Here is a 23039-nt window from a genome sequence, read left to right on the forward strand (position 1 = left end):
GTAGATGTCAGTCTCTTAAAGGACACCAATGAGAATGCTCACCTGGACCCACACCCTACCAAGGTTGATCTTTTATCACACTGAGCATGACTCTTGGAACGTGGCAGCTGGGAGAAGGGACAAGGATGTGCTTTAGACAAAAAGGTCCCAGGACTCATTATCAGATGCCAGCCTTGCCGGAGGCACCTGTCCAGGCTGGATGGGTAGACCCACTTGAACACACATCCAGAAGCCAGCTCAGGAACCAAGGGGCTCAGGCTGCCCAAATCCCCAGCTTTGCTCCCTAGGCAGGCAGGAGGTAAGACAGGAAACAACTTCTCACCGGCATAACACAAAGGGAAAGAAGACCACTAGAGGGCGCAGAAGGAAGAAATGGGCTCCGGTTTTCCCCTCACACTTCAAACTACTTGAGTGCCATGGCTACAGCAGCCTTCCAACAATAGTTAGAGCCGGTTTAGTAGGTGCAACCCACTGCACTCAGGGTGAAGGAGCAGGCAGGAGACTGGAGTGTGCATGTTGGCAGAAGGAGCAGAGGGCACATGGGGATTCTTAGTAAGTAGAACTGGAGTGTTTTTAGGGTAGGAAAAAGAATTTCAGCTTGCAGTCAGATTAAGACAGAGTACACCCCTGCCAAGAGCTCATGCTGAAGCAACACAGCCCCCAAGAATCTTGAATCTGTGAATGTGGCCCAGACATAGTGGGCATGCAGGCAACACTCGGAATGCACAGGGAAAGCACTTCAGCCTCTGGTGGCCCAAATCAGGTCTGGGTGGACACGGAAGGCCAACATCTTGGCTAAGAGCCATAGTTCAAGTGTAGGAGAGCAAGTTGAGGTCATAACAGCCATCCACCTGCAACACAAAAGACTATCAGATCTGACCCACTCAAGGCAACAGGAATGAAGCAGAGGGAAGCGATCACTCACATCAAAGCGGCCGATCCTTGTAGAGGTGTGACTGGCCCGGATCATCTCTGTCAGTGCCCACATCTGCTGCACCTCGGAGGATACCCTGTTGGGGTCTGGGAGACCCTGCTCCAGAAGGAGGGGTCAGTGGCCATGGGTATCTCCCCAGCAGTGCCCTTAAAGCTCCAGAGAAGCCAAGTTGGGCTATGGGGCCCTCCAGCTGACACTAGTAATATTCCCAGATGACTTGTGAAACATGACGTTGGAGCCTCATGTGCAGTAGCCAGCCCAGCCTCACTCAGAGATACCTCAAATCCCATGGACCACCCAAGAAGATGGCACAGAGTAAATGAAGGGCCCTGGGTCCAACCCCAGATTCTTGCAGAAAGAGGCCCACCTGGGCCTGTGCTGGACACAAGAGCTTTTCATACATGGTTCTTACTCACAATGAGGGCTTACCTCAATGAGGGGAGCAGGCTGCTCACAAGGCACTGGGTGGGAAAGCCACTTGGGGAAGGTCATGGAGGGGCTCTGCAAAACAAAGGCAAACTGCCCTAAAGGAGGCAGAGTGGGAAAGCCCTAGGACCAGATTCCAAGGTCCTTGGAGCAGACAGAAGGGCACCTGAGCCTCAGACACTGAGAAACCCTGTTCAGGGGTCCATGCAGTCCAAGGGGCAGTCAGATTACCTAAGAGCTAGAGACTACATAAGCTCTTCTGCTATGCGGGAGGCCCCAGGAACACAAGGAATGGAAGTGTCTCCCAGCACCTGAAGGCTCAAGCTCTGAGAGAGGCAGGTGGATATGGGGACATGACCTTACCTCTCCTGGCTAACTTCCCTCCTGGCTAATTTCCTTCTGAGCATTCCCTCCTGGCTAATTTCCCTCTGAGTCTTACTATTCACTCCCACTCCTACCCCAGCATTCCCAGCCATAGCCCCACACCCAGCATTCCCTTTCATAGCAACAGCTCTGAGCTGGTCACCTACCTTTGGTCCCTGCTGGTAAATCTGCAGTTCCTCCACTGTGAAAGACAGCCATAGTGGTGATGGCTGTCGCAGAATCAGGCGCAGTTCCAGTACTCTGGCCATGTCACACAGCATCTGACATATACAAACACACACACACACACACACACAAGGACCCAGAAAGGCCCTAGCTCACTGCCCAAGAGCCTCCCAACCAGCAATAAGCCAAGATGCTGCCTCCCCAGGCCTTAATCTCTCCATGGCACAAGCCCAGGCCAGCCTCCCCTCCCCTCTTCCCTCCTGGTATCCTGGCCCAATCCCTACATCCCCTGTGAGCCCTTATCTGGACTTCCCTAGCCATGCTGAGTCCCAGCTGACCTGATGCTTGAACAACGATACATACTCCTGGGCTCCCTCCTCACTGTGTGGATCAGGCATGAGGCAGTAGTCCCGCAAGCAGGTCACCCACTTGGCTGGTGTGTGTGTTGAGGTATGCTGGCGAACACGGATGCTCAGAAAGGCTGTGTAGTAATTCTTAAACATTATCTCCTGTAACTAGAGCACACACAAACTACCATGACAAATCAGAACCAGGCCCAGGGCCTGAGAAGTTCAAACCTACCATCTCTTCCTCCCCTTGGGAAAGTACTCTTCTGGGATACCTGAGTGGCTCAGTGGTTAACCATCTGCCTCCACTCAGGGCATGATCCTATAGTCCTGGGATCGTGTTTCCACATCAGGCTTCCTTCATGGAGCCTGCTTCTCCCTCTGCCTGTGTCTCTGCCCCTGTGTGTGTGTGTGTGTGTCTCATGAAGAAATAAATAAAATCTTAAAAAAAACAAAAAAAAAGGGAAAGTACTCTTCTACCAATCGAACAATTTCAACAAGCACCCACTGGGCCCAAAGACAATTTCCCTTTCCTAGAAGAGCTCACAGCCCAAATGAGCAGGTCATGCAAATAAACCATGACCGCAGATCTTGGCACAAGTCTAAGATGCTGGGCCATCTGGGTGTCTCAGTGATTGAGTGTCTGCCTTTGACTCAGATAGTGATCCCAGGGTCCTAGGATCAAGTCCCACATTAGGCTCCCCACAAGGAGCCTGCTTCTCTCTCTGCCTATGTCTCTGCCTCTCTCAGGAATAATAAACAAAATCTTAAAAAAAAAAAAAAAAAAGGTCTAAGAGGCTCCCAGAGGTCAGAACCCTAACTTTGGAGGAGGCAGAAAATATACAGATGAGGCCTCAAGAAGGAAGAGTTCACCAAGTGGAACGGGAAAGAGTATAAAAGTAACATAAGCAAAGGGACACCAAAGGTTGAGAGAACTTGGCCCACCCTGGAAACAGCAGTGATTCAGCCTAGCTACAGCAATTCTCATTCCTGAAGACTCACCAGAATCACCCAAGCAAGTTTTTTAAAAACTATAAATGTACAAGTTTCACCCTAAACCTACTGAATCAGTATTTACAGGTTGGGAGCTTTAGTGAGGATTCCCAGCTTATGGTAAGGAACAACTTGAAAGGTGATCACACACCATGGGACAAAGTGCATGGGGTCAAGAAGCAGGCAGGGCACAGGCCTAGAGTGGCCCCAAATGCCAAGCCATTAGAATGTGGACTTTGTCCTCTGTGCTGAGGTCTTGTAGTGTCGGTCACTCTGCCAGCACATGTGGACCAGCAACTGGAGACTGGAAACTGGAAACACTAAAATGATCCTGATGAGGAATGAGCTGAACCTGACCTCCAGCAGGGACTGTAGGGAATGGGCAGGAGGCAGGTTTTGGGGTAACTCATTGTCCAGTGATTCCCCAGCCCCTGGGCCAGGAACAAAATGACCTCTCTTTAGTAGACAACTGTATTTCCAGCATCACCCTATTATCTTAGCACTTGTATGCCAGCTCTGTCCTGGACATGGGGGAGAGATGCTGAAGAGAATAGCACAGAAGGCTGCATTCTAGTAAATATGTGTTAACTGAGGTAATAAATAAATGGTAAGCTAATTTGCAAGGGCGAGGACACTGCAGAGGCTTTCGGTAAAAGATTAAATGCCTGGGATACGCCCGAGTTCCCAGGTCAGCCCCGCCCAGGAGCCCCAGTCGCGCCCACGGGTCTGGCTCACCTCAAAGGGCGCGACGCTGGGGAAGGTGACATCGATGACCAGCACACCAGGCCGGCCTTGGGAGGTTCGCACGTCGCCCACCTGCAGGGCCACGGTACCTTTCACATGGCAGGGCACCGACACACGGGACATGGTGTCAGCAGCCTCGACCAAGCCCAACTGCTGCTCCTGGCCTCGGACTACGGGTCCTTCCCGGCGTCCTCAGCAGAGTCCCCAAGAACTACAACTCCCAGAAAGCCTCGCGCTGGGCCAGCCCGGCCAATTACTGACGCCCCAAGCCGGCCGGGAGTCGGAAGTGCTTGAGGAAGGGTTCCTTCAGCCAATCTCAGCGCAAGCCTTCAAGAGCCTTGGGCCCTGCCCAGAAATTTCCGAGCCATTCTGTGTCTTAGCGATCCTGGCCCTTCACCGTCTGTTATGCTCCGTTATTACACCTGTGCAGGACGGTCGTTAGTTAAAGCATATCATGCCCTGAGCACTAATGAGCATAGTGCCCGGCAAACATTAATTGCAAAAATAGGTATGAACAACCCCCCCTTTTTTTTAATGGACAAAGGATTTGAACAGACAATTCACAAAAGAATATAAATAGCCAATAAACCCATGAAAAGATGCTTAATGTGACTATTCCTCAGGGAAGTTCAAATTAGAATTCGCACAACCCCAACCCCACTGAAGAGGCTGAAATTAAAGACTGGCAAGGATGTGGAGTGCCTGGGACCTTAATCCACTTATAATTTCCAGCTATTCTGAAAAAGTTTGGCATTTCTTTAAAAACCAAATTCAGGAATCCCTGGGTGGCGCAGTGGTTTAGCGCCTGCCTTTGGCCCAGGGCGCGATCCTGGAGACCCGGGATCGAATCCCACGTCGGGCTCCCGGTGCATGGAGCCTGCTTCTCCCTCTGCCTATGTCTCTGCCTCTCTCTCTCTCTCTCTCTGTGACTATCATAAATAAATAAAAATTAAAAAAATAAAATAAAAACCAAATTCATACCTACGATATGATTCATCCATTATACTCCCAAGTATTTACCCAAGAGAAATGAATGCATAGGCCCACTCAAGGACTTTGTTCACAATAGACAGAAATTGGAAATAATCCAAATGTCCAAGAGATGAACAGATAAACTGATTGTGGTGTATCTCTACAATGGAATGCTGCTCAGCAATAAAAAGAAATAAACAAATCCAAATATCTATCAACATATGAATGGGTAAACAGAGCCTGGTATATACATGCAATGAATTACTCAGCCTTAAAGATGAATGAAACTCTAATAAATTAACATAAGTTAACATTGAAAATATCACGCTGGGCTGCCTGGGTGGCTCAGTGCTTGGGTGGCCTGCCTTCAGCCCAGGGTGTGATCCTGGAAACCTGGGATGGAGTCCCACATTGGGCTCCCTGCATGGAGCCTGCTTCTCTCTCTGCCTGTGTCTCTGCCTCTCTGTGTGTGTGTCTCTCATGAATAAATAAATAAATAAAAATCTTTAAAATAAAAAAAGAAAATATCGTGCTAAGTGAAAAAAAAATAGACATGAAGGACAAATATTATATGATCACACTTACATGAGGTACTTAGAATAGGCGAATTCATAGAGACAGAAAGTAAAATAGAGGTTGCCACGACTAGGGGTGAGGGGAAATAGAGATATTGTTTAACAGGTATAAAGTTTGTGTTTAGGATGATGAAAAAATTTCTGGAAATAGTAGTGATGATTATACAACACTATTAATATACTTAATGCTGGGCTCCTGGGTGGCTCAGTTGGTTGTGTCTGACTTTGGGGTTCTGGGATCAAACCCTGCATTGGCCTCCCTACTCAACAGGGAGTCTGCTTCTCCCTCTCCCTCTGCTCCTTTCCTCTGCTGTGCTCTCTCTCTCAAATAAAATAATAATAATAATAATAATAATAATATGCTTAATGCCACTGACTTCTACACTTACAATGAGTAAAATGGTAGATGTTACGCATATTTTAACATTTTTTTAAGGGCAGCCCCAGTGGTGCAGCGGTTTAGCACCGCATGAAGCCGGGGGTTTGATCCTGGGGACCCTGGATCGAGTCCCATGTTGGGCTCCCTGCATGGAGCCTGCTTCTCCCTCTGCCTGTGCCTCTGCCTCTCTCTCTCTCTCTCTCTCTCTCTCTGTGTCTCTATGAATAAATAAATAAATAATTTTTAAAAAATAAAATAAAATAAAAAGGAATGAACAAATAGTATGCACACCACCACCACTAAATCTCAAATGTGCTAAATTAAGCAAAAAATGTCAGACCCCAAAGAGTACATACTGTATGATTCCACTTACATGAAAGTCTAGAAGAGACAAAACTAATCTATAGTAAAATTAATAAGAACAGTTTTTCCTGAGGCAGAAAGTGAAGGGAAGGATTTGATTATGAAGAAGAACAAAGATATACTTTGGGGTGATGGAGAGGCTCTAAAACTTGATTGTGTGGGCAGCCTGGGTGGCTCAGCGGTTTAGCGCCTGCCTTTGGCCCCGGGTGATCCTGGAGTCCCAGGATCAGAGAGTCCCAGAGAGCCTTCGGGCTCTCTGCATGGAGCCTGCTTCTCCCTCTGCCTGTCTCTGTGTCTCTCATAAATAAATAAATAAAATCTCTCTAAAAAAAAAAGAATAATAAAACTTGATTGTGGTGATAGTTATATTTGTCTAGACAATTGTCAAAATTTATTAAACTGAATGCTTAAGATTTGTGAATTTTTTAAGATTTTACTTTTTTAATAGAGATTTTGTTTATTTATTCACAAGAGACACCCACACACATAGAGAGAGAGATACAGGCAGAGGGAAGCAGGCTCCCTGCAGGGACCACGCCCCAAGCTATAGGCGACACTGAACCACTGAGCCACCCAGGTGTCCCCAAGATTTTATTTTTTTAAGTTTTTATTTATTTGACACAGAGAAAGAGACAACACAAGCAGGGGGAGTGGCAGGCAGAGAGAGAGGGAGGAACAGGGGAGCCCAATGAGAGGCTCAATCCCAGGATCCTGGGATCATGACCTGAGCCAAAGACACAATCAATTAACTGAGCCACCTAGGCGTCCCTAAAGATTTTATTTTTAAGTAATCTCTACACCCAAGATAGGACTCAAACTCACAACCCCGAGATCAAGAATCACATGTGTTCTACTGACTGAGCCAGCTAGATGCCCCCAAATTTTTGCATTTTTATTGTATCTAAATTATACCTCAATAAACATGATTTAAAAAAAAAGATTTTATCCATTCATTCATGAGAGACACAGATTGAGAGGCAGAGATATAGACAGAGAGAGAAACAGGCTGCCCGCAGGACCCCAGGTCCTGGGATCCCAGGACCCCAGTATCATGACCTGAGCTGAAAGCAGACGGTCAACCACTGAGCCACCCAGATGCCCAGTAAACATGATTTTATTTTTTTTTAAGATATTATTTATTTATGCATGAGAGATACAGAGAGAGAGAGGCAGAGACACAGGCAGAGGGAGAAGCATGCTCCTTGCAAGGAGTCCAATGCACGACTTGATCCCGGACCCTAGCATCACTCCCTAAGCCGAAGGCAGATGCACAAATGCTGAGCCACACAGACGTCCCAATAAACATGATTTTAAAAGAAAAAAAAAGCAAAACAAAACAAAACAAAACGAATGCTAATCATTACAAAAATGTTAATCAAACAAAAAATGAATGTTTATCATCATCCTCCTCCTTCCAGGCACTTGTGGAAACAATGCCACAGAGGTCATTAGTTAAGCCTGTTTATTTATAACAAAGCTGAGGCCAGAAGTGGTCCTAAGTGATTTCCTAAGCCAATAAAGCAATATGGAGTAAAGCTGGAGCCAGGGCCTCTTTTGGGCTCCTTCTTCACAGGTCAGAACCCTCCAGGTAATGGTCAGCTTTGGTGACCTGGGCCTTCTTTATGTTGAGGAACCCAAAGACGCAGACCCAGTGTAACCCATAGAGCTCTCAGAGTGGAGTTGGAATATCATATCAGTAAGATACAGAACCAGGATTCCAGGCCAGCCTAAGGAACAGCCTGGTACACTTGTGCCTTCCCAGTCCAGGTGCCCCCAGAGACTCCTAGTGACAGAAGACATCCCCTGTCTTCTCATTGGCTGTTGTATAGGGAAAATAATTTATATCTGTGGGTCTTCTGGACTGGCCATTGCTATCTCTATTTGAACTCAGACTAATGATTCACAGTCTGGGTCCCTCCAGGTTCCTGAGAGTTTCCTCTTCATGAAAATCACCTCATGCTGGAGCAGAGACTTCTCCAAATCCCAGATTTTAGGTCCCCTGGAAATCTGGAGGATACACACAGGCTCTGGGCTTCAGGATTCAGATCTGAAAGCATAGTCAGGCCACCAGCTAGAACCCCAAGACTTGACCTTTATTGCTCACCTGTTAGTACCCACTGACTTTTGTCCCACATTTCCCCCTAAACTCTCCTTTCCAGCTTATCTCTTAGCTCAGGCAAAAGACCCCCAGGATCCATGCAGCATCCTGTAATGGAAACCAAAACTACCCCTCAAGCAATGATAACTGCCTAAATGAAGTGTTCTGGCAGCCCAGACCACCCAGACGAGTTTGAGCTTAACCCTTGACTCATGCCTGGGCAGATGGACCATGAAGAGACCCGTAGACTCACTGACAGTTACCTTTATCTCATCATAATACTAGAGTCTCCACCCAAGGAGAAGCACAAGCCTTGTTTATATAACATACAAAGTATGTATATGGGTGTTTCCTTAAGGCACATACATGACCTTATGCCCACTTTTACATATGATAAGGCTCCCATTTCTTTTCCTTCTCTCTCTCTTTTTTTTTTTTTTAAGTTTATTTATGTATTGTTTTTAGTAATCTCTACTCCCATTGTGGGGCTCAAACACATGACCCTGGGATACCTGGGTGGCTCAGTGGTTGAGCGTCTGCCTTTGGCTCAGGATGTGATCCTGGAGTCCTGGGATTGAGTCCCACATCGAGTCCCACATTGAGTCCCACATCAGGCTCCACTGCTTGGAGACTGCTTCTCCCTCTGCCTGTGTCTCTGCCTCTCTCTCTGTGTTTTTCTCATGAATAAATAAATAAAATATTAAACACACACACACACACACACACACACACACGATCCTAAGATTAAGAGTTGCTTGCTCTTCTAACTGAGCCAGTTGGGTGCCCCAAAGCTCCCATTTCTAAATATTCATCCTAACCCTAGGGGCCACCTGGTTGGCTCAGTTAGTAGAGCATGTGACTCTTGATCTCAGGGTCATGATTTTGGGCCCCACAATGGGTGTAGAGATTACTTAAAAATAAAATCTTAGGGCAGCTCGGGTGGCTCAGTGGTTTGGCAGAACCTTCAGCCCAGGGCCCAATCCTGGAGACCTGGGATTGAGTCCCACGTCAGGCTCCCTGTGTGGAGCCTGCTTCTCCTTCTGCCTGTATCTCTGCTTCTCTCTGTGTGTGTCTCTCATGAATAAAGAATAAAATAAAATTTAAAAAAATAAAAATAAGGGCAGCCTAGGTGGTTCAACAGTTTAGCGCCACCTCCAGCCCAGGGCCTGATCCTAGAGACCTGGGTTCAAGTCCCACATCAGGCTCCCTGCATGGAGCCTGCTTCTCCCTCTACCTGTGTCTCTGCCTCTGTGTGTGTGTGTGTGTTTCTCATGAGTAAATAAATAAAATCTTAAAAATAAATAAATAAAAATAAAATAAAAGCTTAAAAAATAAATACATAAAATAAGTAAATAAATAAATAAATATTCATGCTAACCCTAAATAAAAGGAACCCATTCACTCTCACTCTGGGAGTCAAAGTTGTAAGTTATTCCCTGTGATATTCTTTGCTGCAAATAAAATTTCCTTTGTGTGACAACTCTACCTTGTGTAGTTTCTGTGACTCAACAAGGAGCAAACTCATGTTAGTTCAGTTACAATAGGAGACACAGACCTATGTGGCCCCTCACTGCAGACCAGTCTCACCTCATATCTCTCAGGTAGACAGTCACTCCACTCCAGTCCCTCCAATCCATTACCCACTTTGTGGCAAGACAATGTTTTCAATGTGAAAACGTCATGGAAAAAAAAAAAAAAACACGTCATGGAATCCTTCCGCTTCAAGGTCAAATCCAAAAGCTCTTGGTAAGTCCAAGAATCCAAGGCATGAATGGCTCCTGCCACCGGCTACTCAAAACCTGGTCCTGGGACATCTGGGTTGCTCAGTGGTTGAGCATCTGCCTTCCGCCCAGGGAGTGATCCTGGAGTCCCGGGATCAAGTCCCACATCGGGCTCCCTGCATGGAGCCTGTTTCTCCCTCTGCTTATGTCTCTGACTCTGTGTGTGTGTGTGTCTCATGAATAAATAAATAAATAAATAAATAAATAAATAAATAATCTTTAAAAAAGAAAAAAAAACAAAAAACCCTAGTCCCTAGGGGTGCCTGGCTAGCTCATTCAGAAAAGCACGTGACTCTTGATCTTGCAGTTGTAAATTTGAGCCTCATGTTGGATGTAGAGATTATCAAACAAACAAAAACAACTTTATTATTTTTTTTAAATATTTTACTTAGTTATTCATGACAGACACAGACAGAGAGAGGCAGAGACACAAACCGAGGGAGAAGCAGGCTCCCTGCAGGGAACCTGATGTGGGACTCAATCCCAGATCCCAGGATCACGCCCTGGGCTAAAAGGCAGACGCTCAACCACTAAGCCACTCAGGTGTCCCCCAAAACAACTTAAAAACAAAAAGAACCTGCCCCTTTCCCCAACGCTGGCACTGTCACTCCAGTTTGTATTGAATGTTGCCCACTCTTTCCTTGTAGCCTGCTCACATAACACTCATTAGATCACTTCTACACTACCACCAACCACCTATCTACCCTTCAGTTATTGGTTCAGATTTTGATTTTTCAGGGAGCACTTTCTTGATCTCCTGGACTAAGCTAGATCACTCACTGTATATTGTCAGAGGGTCTCCACATTTTATTATAATCATCCCCCCAAAGCCTGTCTCCCACATTGGGCTACATGGGGTAGGAGAGCAGGAATTTAGTCTGTTGGCTTGTATCCCACATCTTCTAGTGTCATGCTGGGCATAGATGGTGTTCAATAGAAACATTCCAAATAAACAATTGTTCGATTTTAGGGAGTTCCACTTCCAGCTAAGATGGAGTAATTGGGAAAGATTTACCCTCCCACATGACCCAACTAAAGAACCACACAAATACATGAAACAATAATTTTCAGACATCGTCCATCAGGCAGCACAGGACAGTCATCCCTAAGAAAGGAGGAATAAACAAAATAAGCACATGATTATCCCAGATTACTGTCTGGAAAGAGTTTCCAAATAGAAGGGGGAGGAACCTGGGTGGAGTGTCAGACTCCCTGAGATGAAGAGACAAAAGCAGGAGTTTCGGGAAGTAAAGATGGCTAGAAGCTAGACAGGACAAAGTTGCACAGAGAGATGGTTCCAGGGATCTCTAGGGGAATCCCTTTGAGGCTTCAGCTTAGTAATAATCAGTACATGCATGTGAGGAAACTACCCAAGGTCAAAGAAAGAACTAGCCAAAAGAATTAAAAGGTTAAAAAAAAAAAGAATTAAAAGGTTATAACACCAATCTTACTTAGAGCCGGAAAGTTTGTGTTCCCATCAGCCATAGGAAAGAAAGAAGAAAGAAAAAAAGAAAGAAAGAAAGAAAGAAAGAAAGAAAGAAAGAAAGAAAGAAAGAAAGAAAGAAAGAAAGAAAAAGAGAAAAACAAAAAAAAACTAGACAAGGAAGATGAAAGGACCCCTAAAGAAAAGCCATTTTTTCCCTTTGCTCTGGCTTCTATTCTTACTGGGACCTGCACCCCACCCTACAGATGCAGGCCTCTACACTGCACTCTACACATACCTTGTAATACAAATAGCATATGTCTTCCTTGAGGACTTTTATTCTTCCGCCATCTTACCCCACCTTCCATATGTCTTCTTTATTTATTTTTTTTTTTTAAGATTTTATTTTATTTTATTTTATTTTATTTTATTTTATTTATGATAGTCAGTCACAGAGAGAGAGAGAGAGGCAGAGACACAGGCGGAGGAAGAAGCAGGCTCCATGCACCGGGAGCCTGATGTGGGATTCGATCCCGGGTCTCCAGGATCGCGCCCTGGGCCAAAGGCAGGCGCCAAACCGCTGCGCCACCCAGGGATCCCCATATGTCTTCTTTATAAGGGATAAAGAGACAGTGATATCTTTGGAGGCTTCCAGCACAATAAATAACATCTAAGAAGCAGGGTCATCATGAATGTTCTCCAAGACCACTGACTCCAAACACCTTGACACCAAGACTCTTGACTTCAGGAAATGAATGACTTATGAAGAGTACCTGGACCCTGTTCTTGTTCTAATTCCTGATGCCTAAGAGGATATGTGCACCAGACCACCATCTCCATTAAAAACCCCAGCCCCAAGCAAAAACAAGACTCATGTTCTTTCCAAGTCTCCCAGACACTCTGTCCATATCATTCCATATACATATATCTTCAATAAAATCTGCTTTCACCTTCTACTGGCTCACATCTGATTTCCATCCTTAATGAAGCCAAGACCTGCTTAGTTAGTCCTACAGGACCCTCTCTGGCTCCTCAGATCCAGTCTGTCTCCACCACTAATTCATGGGACATTGTGCAAAATGCCCAGAAAGATACTGCTTTAGTTGTGGATAAAAATTTGACCTAAAAAAAAAAAAAAAAAAAAAAATTTGACCTAGACTGTTCGGTCTAGGTCACCACCTAACAAAACTTAAAATCAAGCCTCAAGGGATGCCTGAGTGGCTCAGTCCCTTAAGTGTCTGCCTGCGGCTCAATTCATGATCCTAAGGTTCCTGCTCATCAGGGAGTCTGCTTCTCCCTCTCCCTCTGCAGCTTCCCCTGTTTATGCTCTCTCTGTCAAATAAATAAAGTCTTTTGAAAGTTGTTGTGGTTTTTTTTTTCTTTTAAGATTTTACTTATTTATTCATGAGAGACAGGCAGAGACACAGGCAGAAGGAGAGGAAGGCTCCATGCAGGGAGCCCGACGTGTGTCTCGATCCCAGTTTCCAGGATCACGCCCTGGACTGAAGGCGGCGCTAAACCTCTGAGCCACCAAGGCTGCCCTGAAAATTGTTTTAAAAAGGAGAAATGTTGGGGATCCCTGGGTGGCTCAGCGGTTTAGCGCCTGCCTTTGGCCTGGGGCGCGATCCCGGAGTCCCTGGAATGGAGCCTGCTTCTCCCTCCTCCTGTGTCTCTGCCTCTCTCTCTCTTTCCATGTCTATCATAAATAAATTAAAAATAAATAAATAAATAAATAAATAAATAAATAAATAAATAAATAAAATGTCGAGCATATTTGTTTTTAAATATTTTATTTTTAAGTAATCTCTACACCCAACGTATGGCTAGAACTTACAGCCCTAAAACCAAGAGTCACATGTTCTATTTACTGAGCCAGCCAGGCACCCCACAGTTTTTATTTTTTGAGCATGCTATATTATACATAGACAAAGAGAGAGAATTAGCAATTGGATCATGCAGTTTTGAGGGTGAGAACTACCAAAGGTCTGCAGATGGCAAACTGGAAGCCCAGGAGAGCCAATGTGCAGTTCAAGTCTGAAAGCCTAAGAACCAGAAAATTTTATTGTATGAATTCTAGTCCCGGGCAGCCCTGGTGGCACAGCGGTTTAGCATCGCCTGCAGCCCAGGGTGTGATCCTGGAGACCCGGTATCAAGTCCCACGTCGGGCTCTCTGCATGGATCCTGCTTCTCCCTCTGCCTGTGTCTCTCTGTGTCTCTCATGAATAAATAAAAATAAAATCTTAAAAAAAAAATTCTAGTCCCAAAGCTAGCAGACTCAAGACCCAAGAAGAGCTAATTTGTCAGTCCCAGTCCAAAGGCTGGAAAACAACAGTGTTTCAAGCTCAAGCCATCAGGCAGGAGGAGTTTCCTTTTACTAAACTTTTCTGTTCTTTTCAGGTTTTTACTTGATTGGATAAAGCCCACCCATATTAGGGAGGGAAATGTGCTTTATTCAGTCTCTTTGCATGTTAATCCTAACCAGAAACACCCTCACAAACACCACACTCAGAATAATGTTTGGCTAAATGTCCAGATACTCCATGGTCCACATGAAAATGAACCATTACGGAGTATATTTTGCTGCTGATGTTGTTGTTTGTTAATATTTTATTTTATTATTTTGATTTATTCTTAAAATATTTTATCTAAAAAAAGATTTTATTTATTTGACAGAGAGAGAGAGGATGAGAGAGCACAAACAAGGGGGAAGGACAGAAGGAGAGAGAGAAGCAGACTCCCCACAGAGCAGGGAGCCCAACATGGGGCTTGATCCCAGGACTCTGGGATCATGACTTGAGCTAAAGGCAGATGCTTAACTGACTGAGCCCCCAGGCACCCCTATTTTATTATTTTCTAAATAGGCTCCATCTCCAGCATGGAGTCTAATGTGGGGTGAAGTCACAACTCCCAGATCAAGACCTGAGCTGAGATCAAGAGTCAGACATTTACCTGACTGAGCCACTGTGATTTTTTTTTTTTAGTTTTCTTTCTCTTATTTCTAGTTTCATTCCATTATGATCAGAAAATATACTTTGTGTGATTTCAATCTTTTAACATTTTTTATTTTTATTTATTTTTATTTGTTTTTTTAAGATTTTATTTATTTATTCTTGATAGACATAGAGAGAGAGAGAGAGAGGCAGAGACACAGGCAGAGGGAGAAGCAGGCTCCATGCAGGAAGCCCCACGCGGGACTCGATCCCGGAACTCCAGGATCCCGCTCTGGGCCAAAGCAGGTGCTAAACCGCTGAGCCACCCAGGGATTCCCCCATTTATTTTTATTTTAAGATTTTATTTATTTATTCATGAGGGACACAGAGAGAGGCACAGACACAGGCAGAAGGAAAAGCAGGCTCCATGCAGGGAGCCCAAGGAGGGACTCGATCCCAGGTCTCCCAGATCACACCCCAGCTGAAGGGGGCGCTAAATCGCTGAGCTACCTGGACTGCCCTAAAAAATGTTTTAAAAGATTAATTCATTTATTTGAGAGAGAGAGTGTGTGTGTGTTCATGTGCACAAGTGAGCTCATGTTTGGGGGGGAGCAGAGTTAGAGAATCTTAAATAGACTCCCTGCTGAGTGAGGACCACCTCCCCTGCCCACCCACCCCCACACACACACTGGGCTCTATCACCCATGAGATCATGACCTGAGCCAAAACCAAGTTGAACACTTAATCGGCTGAGCCACCCAGATGCCTCTAAAATTTCTTAGGACTTACTTTGTGACTAACATATCTTTGGTCTGTCCTGGTGAATGTTCCAGATGCACTTGAGAAGACTGTGTATTCTGCTGCTGTTGGTGATGTACATGCAATATCAGGTCTACTGTGGCCTACAGCATTGCTCAAGTCCTCTTATTTCCTTGTTGATCTTCTGTCTGGTTGTTCTAGCTGTTATTGAAAGTACTGAAGTTTCCAGTTATGATTGTAGAACTATCTACTTCTTTCAATTGTGTCAATTTTTGTTTCATGTATTTTGGGGCCTTGTTGTTAGATGTGTATATGTTTATAATTGTTGTATCTTCTTACTGTGTTGTACTTTTTTATCATATTATCTTTCTTGGGATGCCTGGGTGATTCAGCGGTTGAGCGTCTGCCTTTGGCTCAGGGCCTGATGCCAGAGTCCCGAGATCTAGTCCTGGGATTGAGTCTCTCATCGGGCTGTCTGCATGGAGCCTGCTTCTCCTCCTTTTTCCTATGTCTCTACTTCTCTGTCTGTGTCTCTCATGAATAAATAAATAAAATCTTTTAAAAAATATATTATTTCTTTCTTTGGCACTTGCCTGGCTCAGACAATTGAGCACATGACTCTTTTGGGGGTTGTGAGTTCAAGCCCCACATAGGATATAGAGATTATTTAAATAAAAATTAAGATGGGGCAGCCCAGTGGCTCAGCGGTTTAGCACCGCCTTTGGCCCGAGGTGTGATTCTGGAGACCTAGGATCGCATCCCATGTCTCGCTCCCTGCATGGAGCCTGCTTCTCCCTCTGCCTGTGTCTCTGCCTTTCTCTCTCTGTGTCTGTCATGAATAAATAAATCTTTTTTAAAAATTAAGATATATGTGTTTCTTTGTCTCTTGTAACCTGTTTTGACTTAAATCTATTTTGTCTTACAATAATACACCCACCAATCTCTCTTTTGGTTACTATTTCCATGGAGTATATTTTTCTACTTTTTTATTTTCAACTTCTCTGTGTTCTTGTATCTAAATTGAGTCTCGGGGTGCCTGGGTGTCTCAGTTGGTTGAGTGTCTGCACCTTTGGCTCAGGTCATGATCCCAGGGTCCTGGGATCAAGCCCCACATTGGGGCCCCTGCTCATTGGGAAGCCTGCTTCTCCCTCTCCCTCTTCCCCTGTTTGTGCTGTTAAATAAATACAATCTTTAAAAAAAATAAAGTGATTCTTTTATAGATAGCATCGAGATAGATCTGGGTTTTTTAAATCCAATCTTCCAAACTTTTACTAGTAAAGTTTAATTTGATATGATTACTGATAAAAGGTTTAATTGGGACGTTAGTTTAGCTGTTTGTATTCTGTATGTTTGTTGTTGTTCCTCAATTCCTCCATTTATACCTTTTTAAAATTTATTCTTTTTGTAGTATACTGTTTTCTTTTCCTTCTTTCCTTTTTTTTTTTTTTGTATCTCTTTTCTTGTTTTGTATATTTGTTATGTTTTGTTTTAAGCTTACTTAAACTTTAAGCTTACGCCCTATGTGAGGTGGAAGAAAATTTCAAGTGGACTCCCCCTTGAGTGCAGTCAACTCTGGGCTCCATCTCCCAACACATGAGACTGTGTGACCTGAGCTGAAATCACAAGTGGGACGCCTAACTAACTCATTCACTCAGGCACTGAAGGACTTTTACTTTTAAGTAATCTCTTAAACGCAACATGGGGCTGCAACTCACAATCTTTAGATTGAGTCACATGCTCTACCAACTGAGCCAGCCTGGTGCCCAGGCTTGCTTGTATTTATTTATTTATTTATTTATTTATTTATTTATTTATTATCTATATATCTATCTTCCAAGTTTTTATTTGAATTCAAGTTAGTTAACATATAGTGTAGTATTGGCTTCAGGAGTAAAATTTGGTGATTCATCACTTACATATAACACCCAGTCATCATCACAAGTACCCTCCTTAATGCCCATTGCCCATTTAGCACATCCTCCACCCATCTCCCATCCAGCAACCCTGTTTGTTCTCTGTAGTTGAGAGTCTCTCATGGTTTGCCTCCCTCACTGTTTTTTTTTTTTATATTTTATTTATTTATTCATGAGAGACACACACAGAGAGGCAGAGGCATAGGCAGAGAGAGAAGCAGACTCCCTGTAGGAGCCCGATGTGAAAGTCGATCCCAGGACCCCAGGCTCACAACCTGAGCCAAAGGCAGATGCTCAACTACTGAGCCACCCAGGTGCCCCTCCCTCCTTGTTTTTACCTTATTTTTCCCTTCCCTTCCCCTATGTCTATCTGTTTTGTTTCTTAGATTCCACATATGAGTGAAATCATTTGATATTTGTCTTTCTATGACTGACTTATTTCAATTAGCATAATACACTCTAGCTCCATCCACATCATTGCAAATGGCAAGGTTTCATTGTTTTTGATTGCTGAGTAATATTCCATTATCTATATATCTATATATCTATACCTATACCACATCTTCTTTATCCATTTATCTGTCAGTGGACATTTGGGCTCTTTCCATACTTTGGCTATTATCAGTAGTGCTGCTATAAACATTGGGGAACATGTGTACCTCTGAATCAGTATTTTTTGATCATTTGGATAAATACCTAGTAGTGCAATTGCTGAATTGTAGGATAGTTCTATTTTTAACTTTCTGAGGAACTTCCATATTGTTTTCCATAGTTGCTGCACCACTATGTAAGTGTAAGAAAGTTCTCCTTTTTCTGTATTCTCACCAACATCTGTTGTTTCCTGAGTTGTTAATTGTAGCCATTCCGGCAAGTGTAAGGTGGTATCTCATTGTGGTTTTGATTTGTATTTCCCTGATGATGAATAATGTTGAGCATTTTTTCATGTGTCTCTTAGCCATTTGTATGTCTTCTTTGGAGAAATGTCAACTGAGAGAAAGAGAGAGGCAGAGACACAGCCAGAGGGAGAAGCAGGCTCCACGCTAGGAGCCCGACTCAGGACTTGATCCTGGGACTCCAGGATCACGACCTGAGCCGAGGGCAGATGCTCAACCACTGAGCCACTCAGGCATCCCAGAAGCCTTTTATCTTGATGAAGTCCCCACAGTTCATTTTTGCTTCTGGAGACGTGTCTAGTAAGAAGTTGCTATGGTTGAAGTCAAAGAGGTTGCTGCTTGCATTTTCCTCCAGAATTTTGATGAATTCCTCTCTCACATTTAGGTCTTTCATGCATTTTTTTTTTCTTTCATGCATTTTTAGTTTATTTTTCTGTGTGGTGTAAGAAAGTGATCCAGTTTCATTCTTCCACATGTCGCAGTCCAGTTTTCCCAACACCGTTGTTGAAGAGACTATCTTTTTTCCAGTGGATATTCCCTCTTGTTTTGTCGAAGATGAGTTGATCAAAGCACTCCTGCATTTTAAATCCTATAGGTAAAAGAGAGAAGCTACAAACCAAACCAAGAATACAATGACACTGGCTTTTATATTTGAGTTACCTTTACTAGAGTTGTTTTATTTATTTATTTATTTATTTATTTATTTATTTATTTATAAAAGTTTTACTTATTTATTCATGAGAGACACAGAAAGTGGCAGAGACATAGGCAGAGGGAGAAGCAGACTCCTTGCAGGGAGCCCAATGGGAGATTTGATCCCAGATAGGGATCATGCCGTGAGCCGAAAGCAGACAACCACTGAGCCACCCAGGCATCCCGAGTCTCAAATTTTTAATCACAGAACAACACTACACTCTTAAAATTACTAAGGCCTCAAGAGACATTTTATGTGAGTGATATTTATGGATGTTTATGGTATTATAAATTAAAATTGAGGAAATTTAAAGTACTTATTTATTTTTATTTTATAATTTTAAAATTTAATTTTTAAAAATTCTATTTAATTTTTTTAGAATGCACAGACTAAAAATAAAATATGCCCTCTAAAAATAAAATAAAATAAAATAAAAAATCGAATAAATAAATATTTGAAACTCACTAATCTAGGATTTATTTTCTTTTATTTATTTTTATTTTTTTATTTTTTTATTATTTTTTTTATTTTCTTTTATAAAATTCACTTATTTATTTAAGTAATCTCTATATCCAACATGGAACTTGAACTCAGGACCCTGAAATCAAAAGCCACATGCTACTCCAACTAAGCCAGCCATGTGCCCCTCTAGGGTTTATTTGTGAGAATCAAATTGCTGGATTACGTTTGTTGGAGAATGCATATCCTTAATTTTTTAAAAAATATTTTGTTGATTTATTTGAGAGAGAGTGCAGGAGAGAGGAAGGGCAGAGGGACAGGAGAAGTAGACTCCCTGCTGAGCAGGGAGCCCAACTCCGGGCTCAGAACCTGGGCCAAAGGCAGATGCTTAACTGGCTGAGCTACCCAGGCGTCCATAAAATTTAGGGGAGCCTGAGTGGCTCAGCAGTTGAGTGTCTGTCTTCAACTTAGGACATGATCCCAGGGTCTGAGATCGAGTCCCACATCAGGCTCCTCGGGGTGAGCCTGTTTCTCCCTCTACCTATGTCTCTGTCTCTTTCTCTGTGTGTGTGTGTGTCTCTTATAAATAAATAAATAAAATCTTTAAAATAAATAAATAAATTTTATAATACATATTTTATTTAACCCCCAAAAATGAAACAATCATTTCAACATAAAATCAACATTTAAAATATCAATTAGAGGGCAGCCCGGGTGGCTCAGGGGTTTAGCACAGCCTTCAGCCCAGGGTGTGATCCTGGAGACCCAGGATCGAGTCCCTTGTCAGGCTCCCTGTGTGGGGCCTGCTTCTCCCTCTGCCTGTGTCTCTCCCTCTCTCTCTCTCTTATGAATAAATAAATAAAATATTTTTAAAAAATAAAATATCAATTAGATAGTTTACATTATTTGTTAGTATCAGATGTGTATTCTGCACCTATAGCACTTCTCAATTCAAATTAGCCACACTGTGAGTGCTAAATAGTCACTGTGGCTAGTGACTACCATATTTGATAGCACAGATGGAAAATGCAAACCCTGTTAAAGCAGAACTTGGCCTCCCTGTAAAAGCAGAACTTGGTCTGTCTTGTTACTGGCCAAATCCCCAGCACCTAGTACGGCGCCTGTCACATAGCAGGTGTTCAATCAGTGTTTGCTGAATTCATGAAAGAATGAAATGGCTTTGCACTCCTTGGCACTGTCTCCTGGGACTGGTCTAGGTTTCCATCTTAGAGACAACAGCTCCAAGCTGGCAACCCTTATACATAGGATAGCAGCGCCACCTGCTGGGAATTGAGTCATCCTTCCATCAGAATCAGGCTTCCTCTCCCAAGGCTGGTGGGTCTGGCACAGGGTTGAAGGTGAGCTCTGGATGTCCAGAATGGTATTCTTCACTTGAGCCTTGGACCCTCACCTTGCCAAGGGTCTCTTCCAGACATTATGACTATCACCAAGGCAACTATTTTTAAAAATTTATTTATTATTTTTAGTAATCTCTATACCTAATGTGGGCTCAAATTCAACTCTGAGATCAAGAGTCTCATGCCAGGTGCCCCCCAACACAACTTATTGTATTGAGAATTTCATTGATAATCAGAAGCAAGGAGATCAAGATCAATGATTATCTCATTGATAATCAGAAACATGGCTTCTCATTGCACAGTCTGCACCCGAACTCTGGAAATAGCTGCCTGAAAGTTTCCTACAAGTCAACTTTCTGCCCAGTCTTTCTAAACTTTTATTTGATCTAGACTTCTGAGAACCTGGTGAAAGCCAAACTCCTCCCAAGTTGTGTTGTGTGTGTATATGTGTGCACATTCACACACACACACACACACACGCACACACACTCTTTCTCTCTCTCTCTGTCTCTCTCAGATACACAAGTTATTCTTGTTTGTAATGTTTGGGGATCCAGAACGAGTAAGTATGTATAAACTTGTACTGAGTGAATGGCAATTCAGTCCAATGGCATAGTGGATCTCCAGTAGCAATCAACTTCCTGATCCAAGTGGGGAAACCTCCTGGCAACATGAATGAACAAATCAGGATAAGAACAATAACAATAACAATAATCACTAGCACTTAACCTAGCAGTTACTATGTGCCAAGCACTGTTCTCTTGATGCTCCTGTTCTTCACTCCATCCACTCTCCTTTAAGGTAGAAATCATAATTATTTTCATATTGCAGGGTAAAAAAACTAAGTAGAAAGGTGAATAGCTTGCCCGAGTGAATTGTCATACTGGGTTCAATTCTGGTAGAAGCATACTACATTGTATATAGAATGTGGTTTCAACTTTCTGAATTTTCTTTTTTTTTAAGATTTTATTTATTTATTCATGAGAGACACAGAGAGACAGGCAGAGATATAGGCAGAGGGATAAGCAGGTTCCCCATGGGAAACCCAATGCGGAACTTCTTCCCAGAATCCCCGGATCATGCCCTGAGCTGGTCCACCCAGGTGCCCCTGAATTTTCCTTTTCTTTCTTTCTTTCTTTCTTTCTTTCTTTCTTTCTTTCTTTCTTTCTTTCTTTCTTTCTTTCTTTCTTTCTTTCTTTCTTTTTTAATTTTCTTATTTAGCAAATATTTATTGAGCATTTTTTTCACAGAGACACACAAGCGGCAAAAAAAAGTCTCTGCCCTTGCAGAGTTTTTTTTCTTCCTTCCTTCCTTCCTTCCTTCCTTCCTTCCTTCCTTCCTTCCTTCCTTCCTCCTTCTTTCTTTCTTTCTTTCTTTCTTTCTTCTTTCCTTCTTCCTTCCTTCCTTCCTTCCTTCCTTCCTTTCTTTTTTTATTTTAGATTTGTGTGAGAGGGCAGCCCAGGTAGCTCAGTGGTTTAGTGCTGCCTTCAGCCCAGGGCCTGATCCTGGAGAGCCAGGATCGAGTCCCACGTGAGGCTCCCTGCATGGAACCTGCTTCTCCCTCCGCCTGTGTCTTTGCCTCTCTCTCTCTGTGTGTCTCTAATGAATAAATAAAAATCTAAAAAAAAATAAAGAAAAGATTTGTGTGAGAGAGAGAGCAGGAGCAGGGGGGAAGGGGGGTGTAGGGGTAGGGGAGAGGAGTGGGGGGAAAGAGAGAAGCAGACTCCCGGCTGAGCAGGGAGCCCAATGCGGGACTCCATCCCAGGACCCTGGGATCATGACCTGAGTCAAAGGCAGATGCTTAATGGACTGAGCCACGCAGGCATCCCCTACTCCAGTAGAGTTTTCATTCTAGTAGAGGAGATAAAACAAATAAAACCGTTTACCTATAATGTCTAGTAGTGATAAGCATTCTTGGTGGCAAGAAACACATCCAACATAACCTTGCCAGGATTCAGCCAGGGCACTTTGTTTTTTTGTTTTGTTTTGTTTTTTGTTTTTGTTTTTTTAGATTTATTTATTTATTTTTTCATGATAGACACACAGAGAGAGAGAGAGAGAGAGAGACAGAGACAGAGACAGAGACAGAGACACAGGCAGAGGGAGAAGCAGGCTCCATGCCGGGAGCCTGACACGGGACTTGATCCTGGGTCTCCAGGATCAGGCCCTGGGCCTAAGGCAAGCGCTAAACCACTGAGCCACCCAGGGATCCCCCAGCCAGGGCACTTTGTTAAAGGTCCCCTGGATCCTAGGGTAGACAGAAGTTCTTTCTTCACTTCCTACTGTGTGTTCAAAGTTGCTGGTTGGCAGCAGGAGGTAATAAGAAATGAATAAAAAGGGCGGGCTCTGCCCAGAGGTGGCCACACTTGGGCAGTTTACCAAAGCCCCACATGAGTGGAATGAAGATTGGGTTTCAAGATGAAAGCAATTGGGAGGGCTGCAATGGGTA

At 43.6% G+C, this 23039-nt stretch overlaps 1 protein-coding gene across 2 annotated transcripts; it reads right to left on the minus strand.

The window, feature by feature from the left end:
- Positions 1-709: 709 nt before the first annotated feature.
- NICN1 (nicolin 1) lies at positions 710-4222 on the minus strand. Of its 2 annotated transcripts, none has more exons than XM_041760376.1 (6): positions 3985-4222; positions 2248-2418; positions 1891-2004; positions 1364-1435; positions 926-1030; positions 710-851 (listed from the first exon to the last, which is right to left on the minus strand). In XM_041760376.1, the coding sequence occupies exons 1-6, from the start codon at positions 4114-4116 to the stop codon at positions 810-812; spliced, it is 636 nt and encodes a 211-aa protein (XP_041616310.1). In that variant the 5' UTR covers positions 4117-4222; the 3' UTR covers positions 710-809. The 2 variants fall into 2 exon arrangements, with proteins under 2 accessions (XP_041616310.1, XP_041616309.1); XM_041760375.1 differs by having other exon boundaries at positions 2248-2424; positions 3985-4210.
- Positions 4223-23039: the final 18817 nt, after the last annotated feature.

Source organism: Vulpes lagopus, chromosome 7 (genome assembly GCF_018345385.1).
Source record: "Vulpes lagopus strain Blue_001 chromosome 7, ASM1834538v1, whole genome shotgun sequence".
Classification (NCBI taxonomy): Eukaryota; Metazoa; Chordata; class Mammalia; order Carnivora; family Canidae; genus Vulpes; species Vulpes lagopus.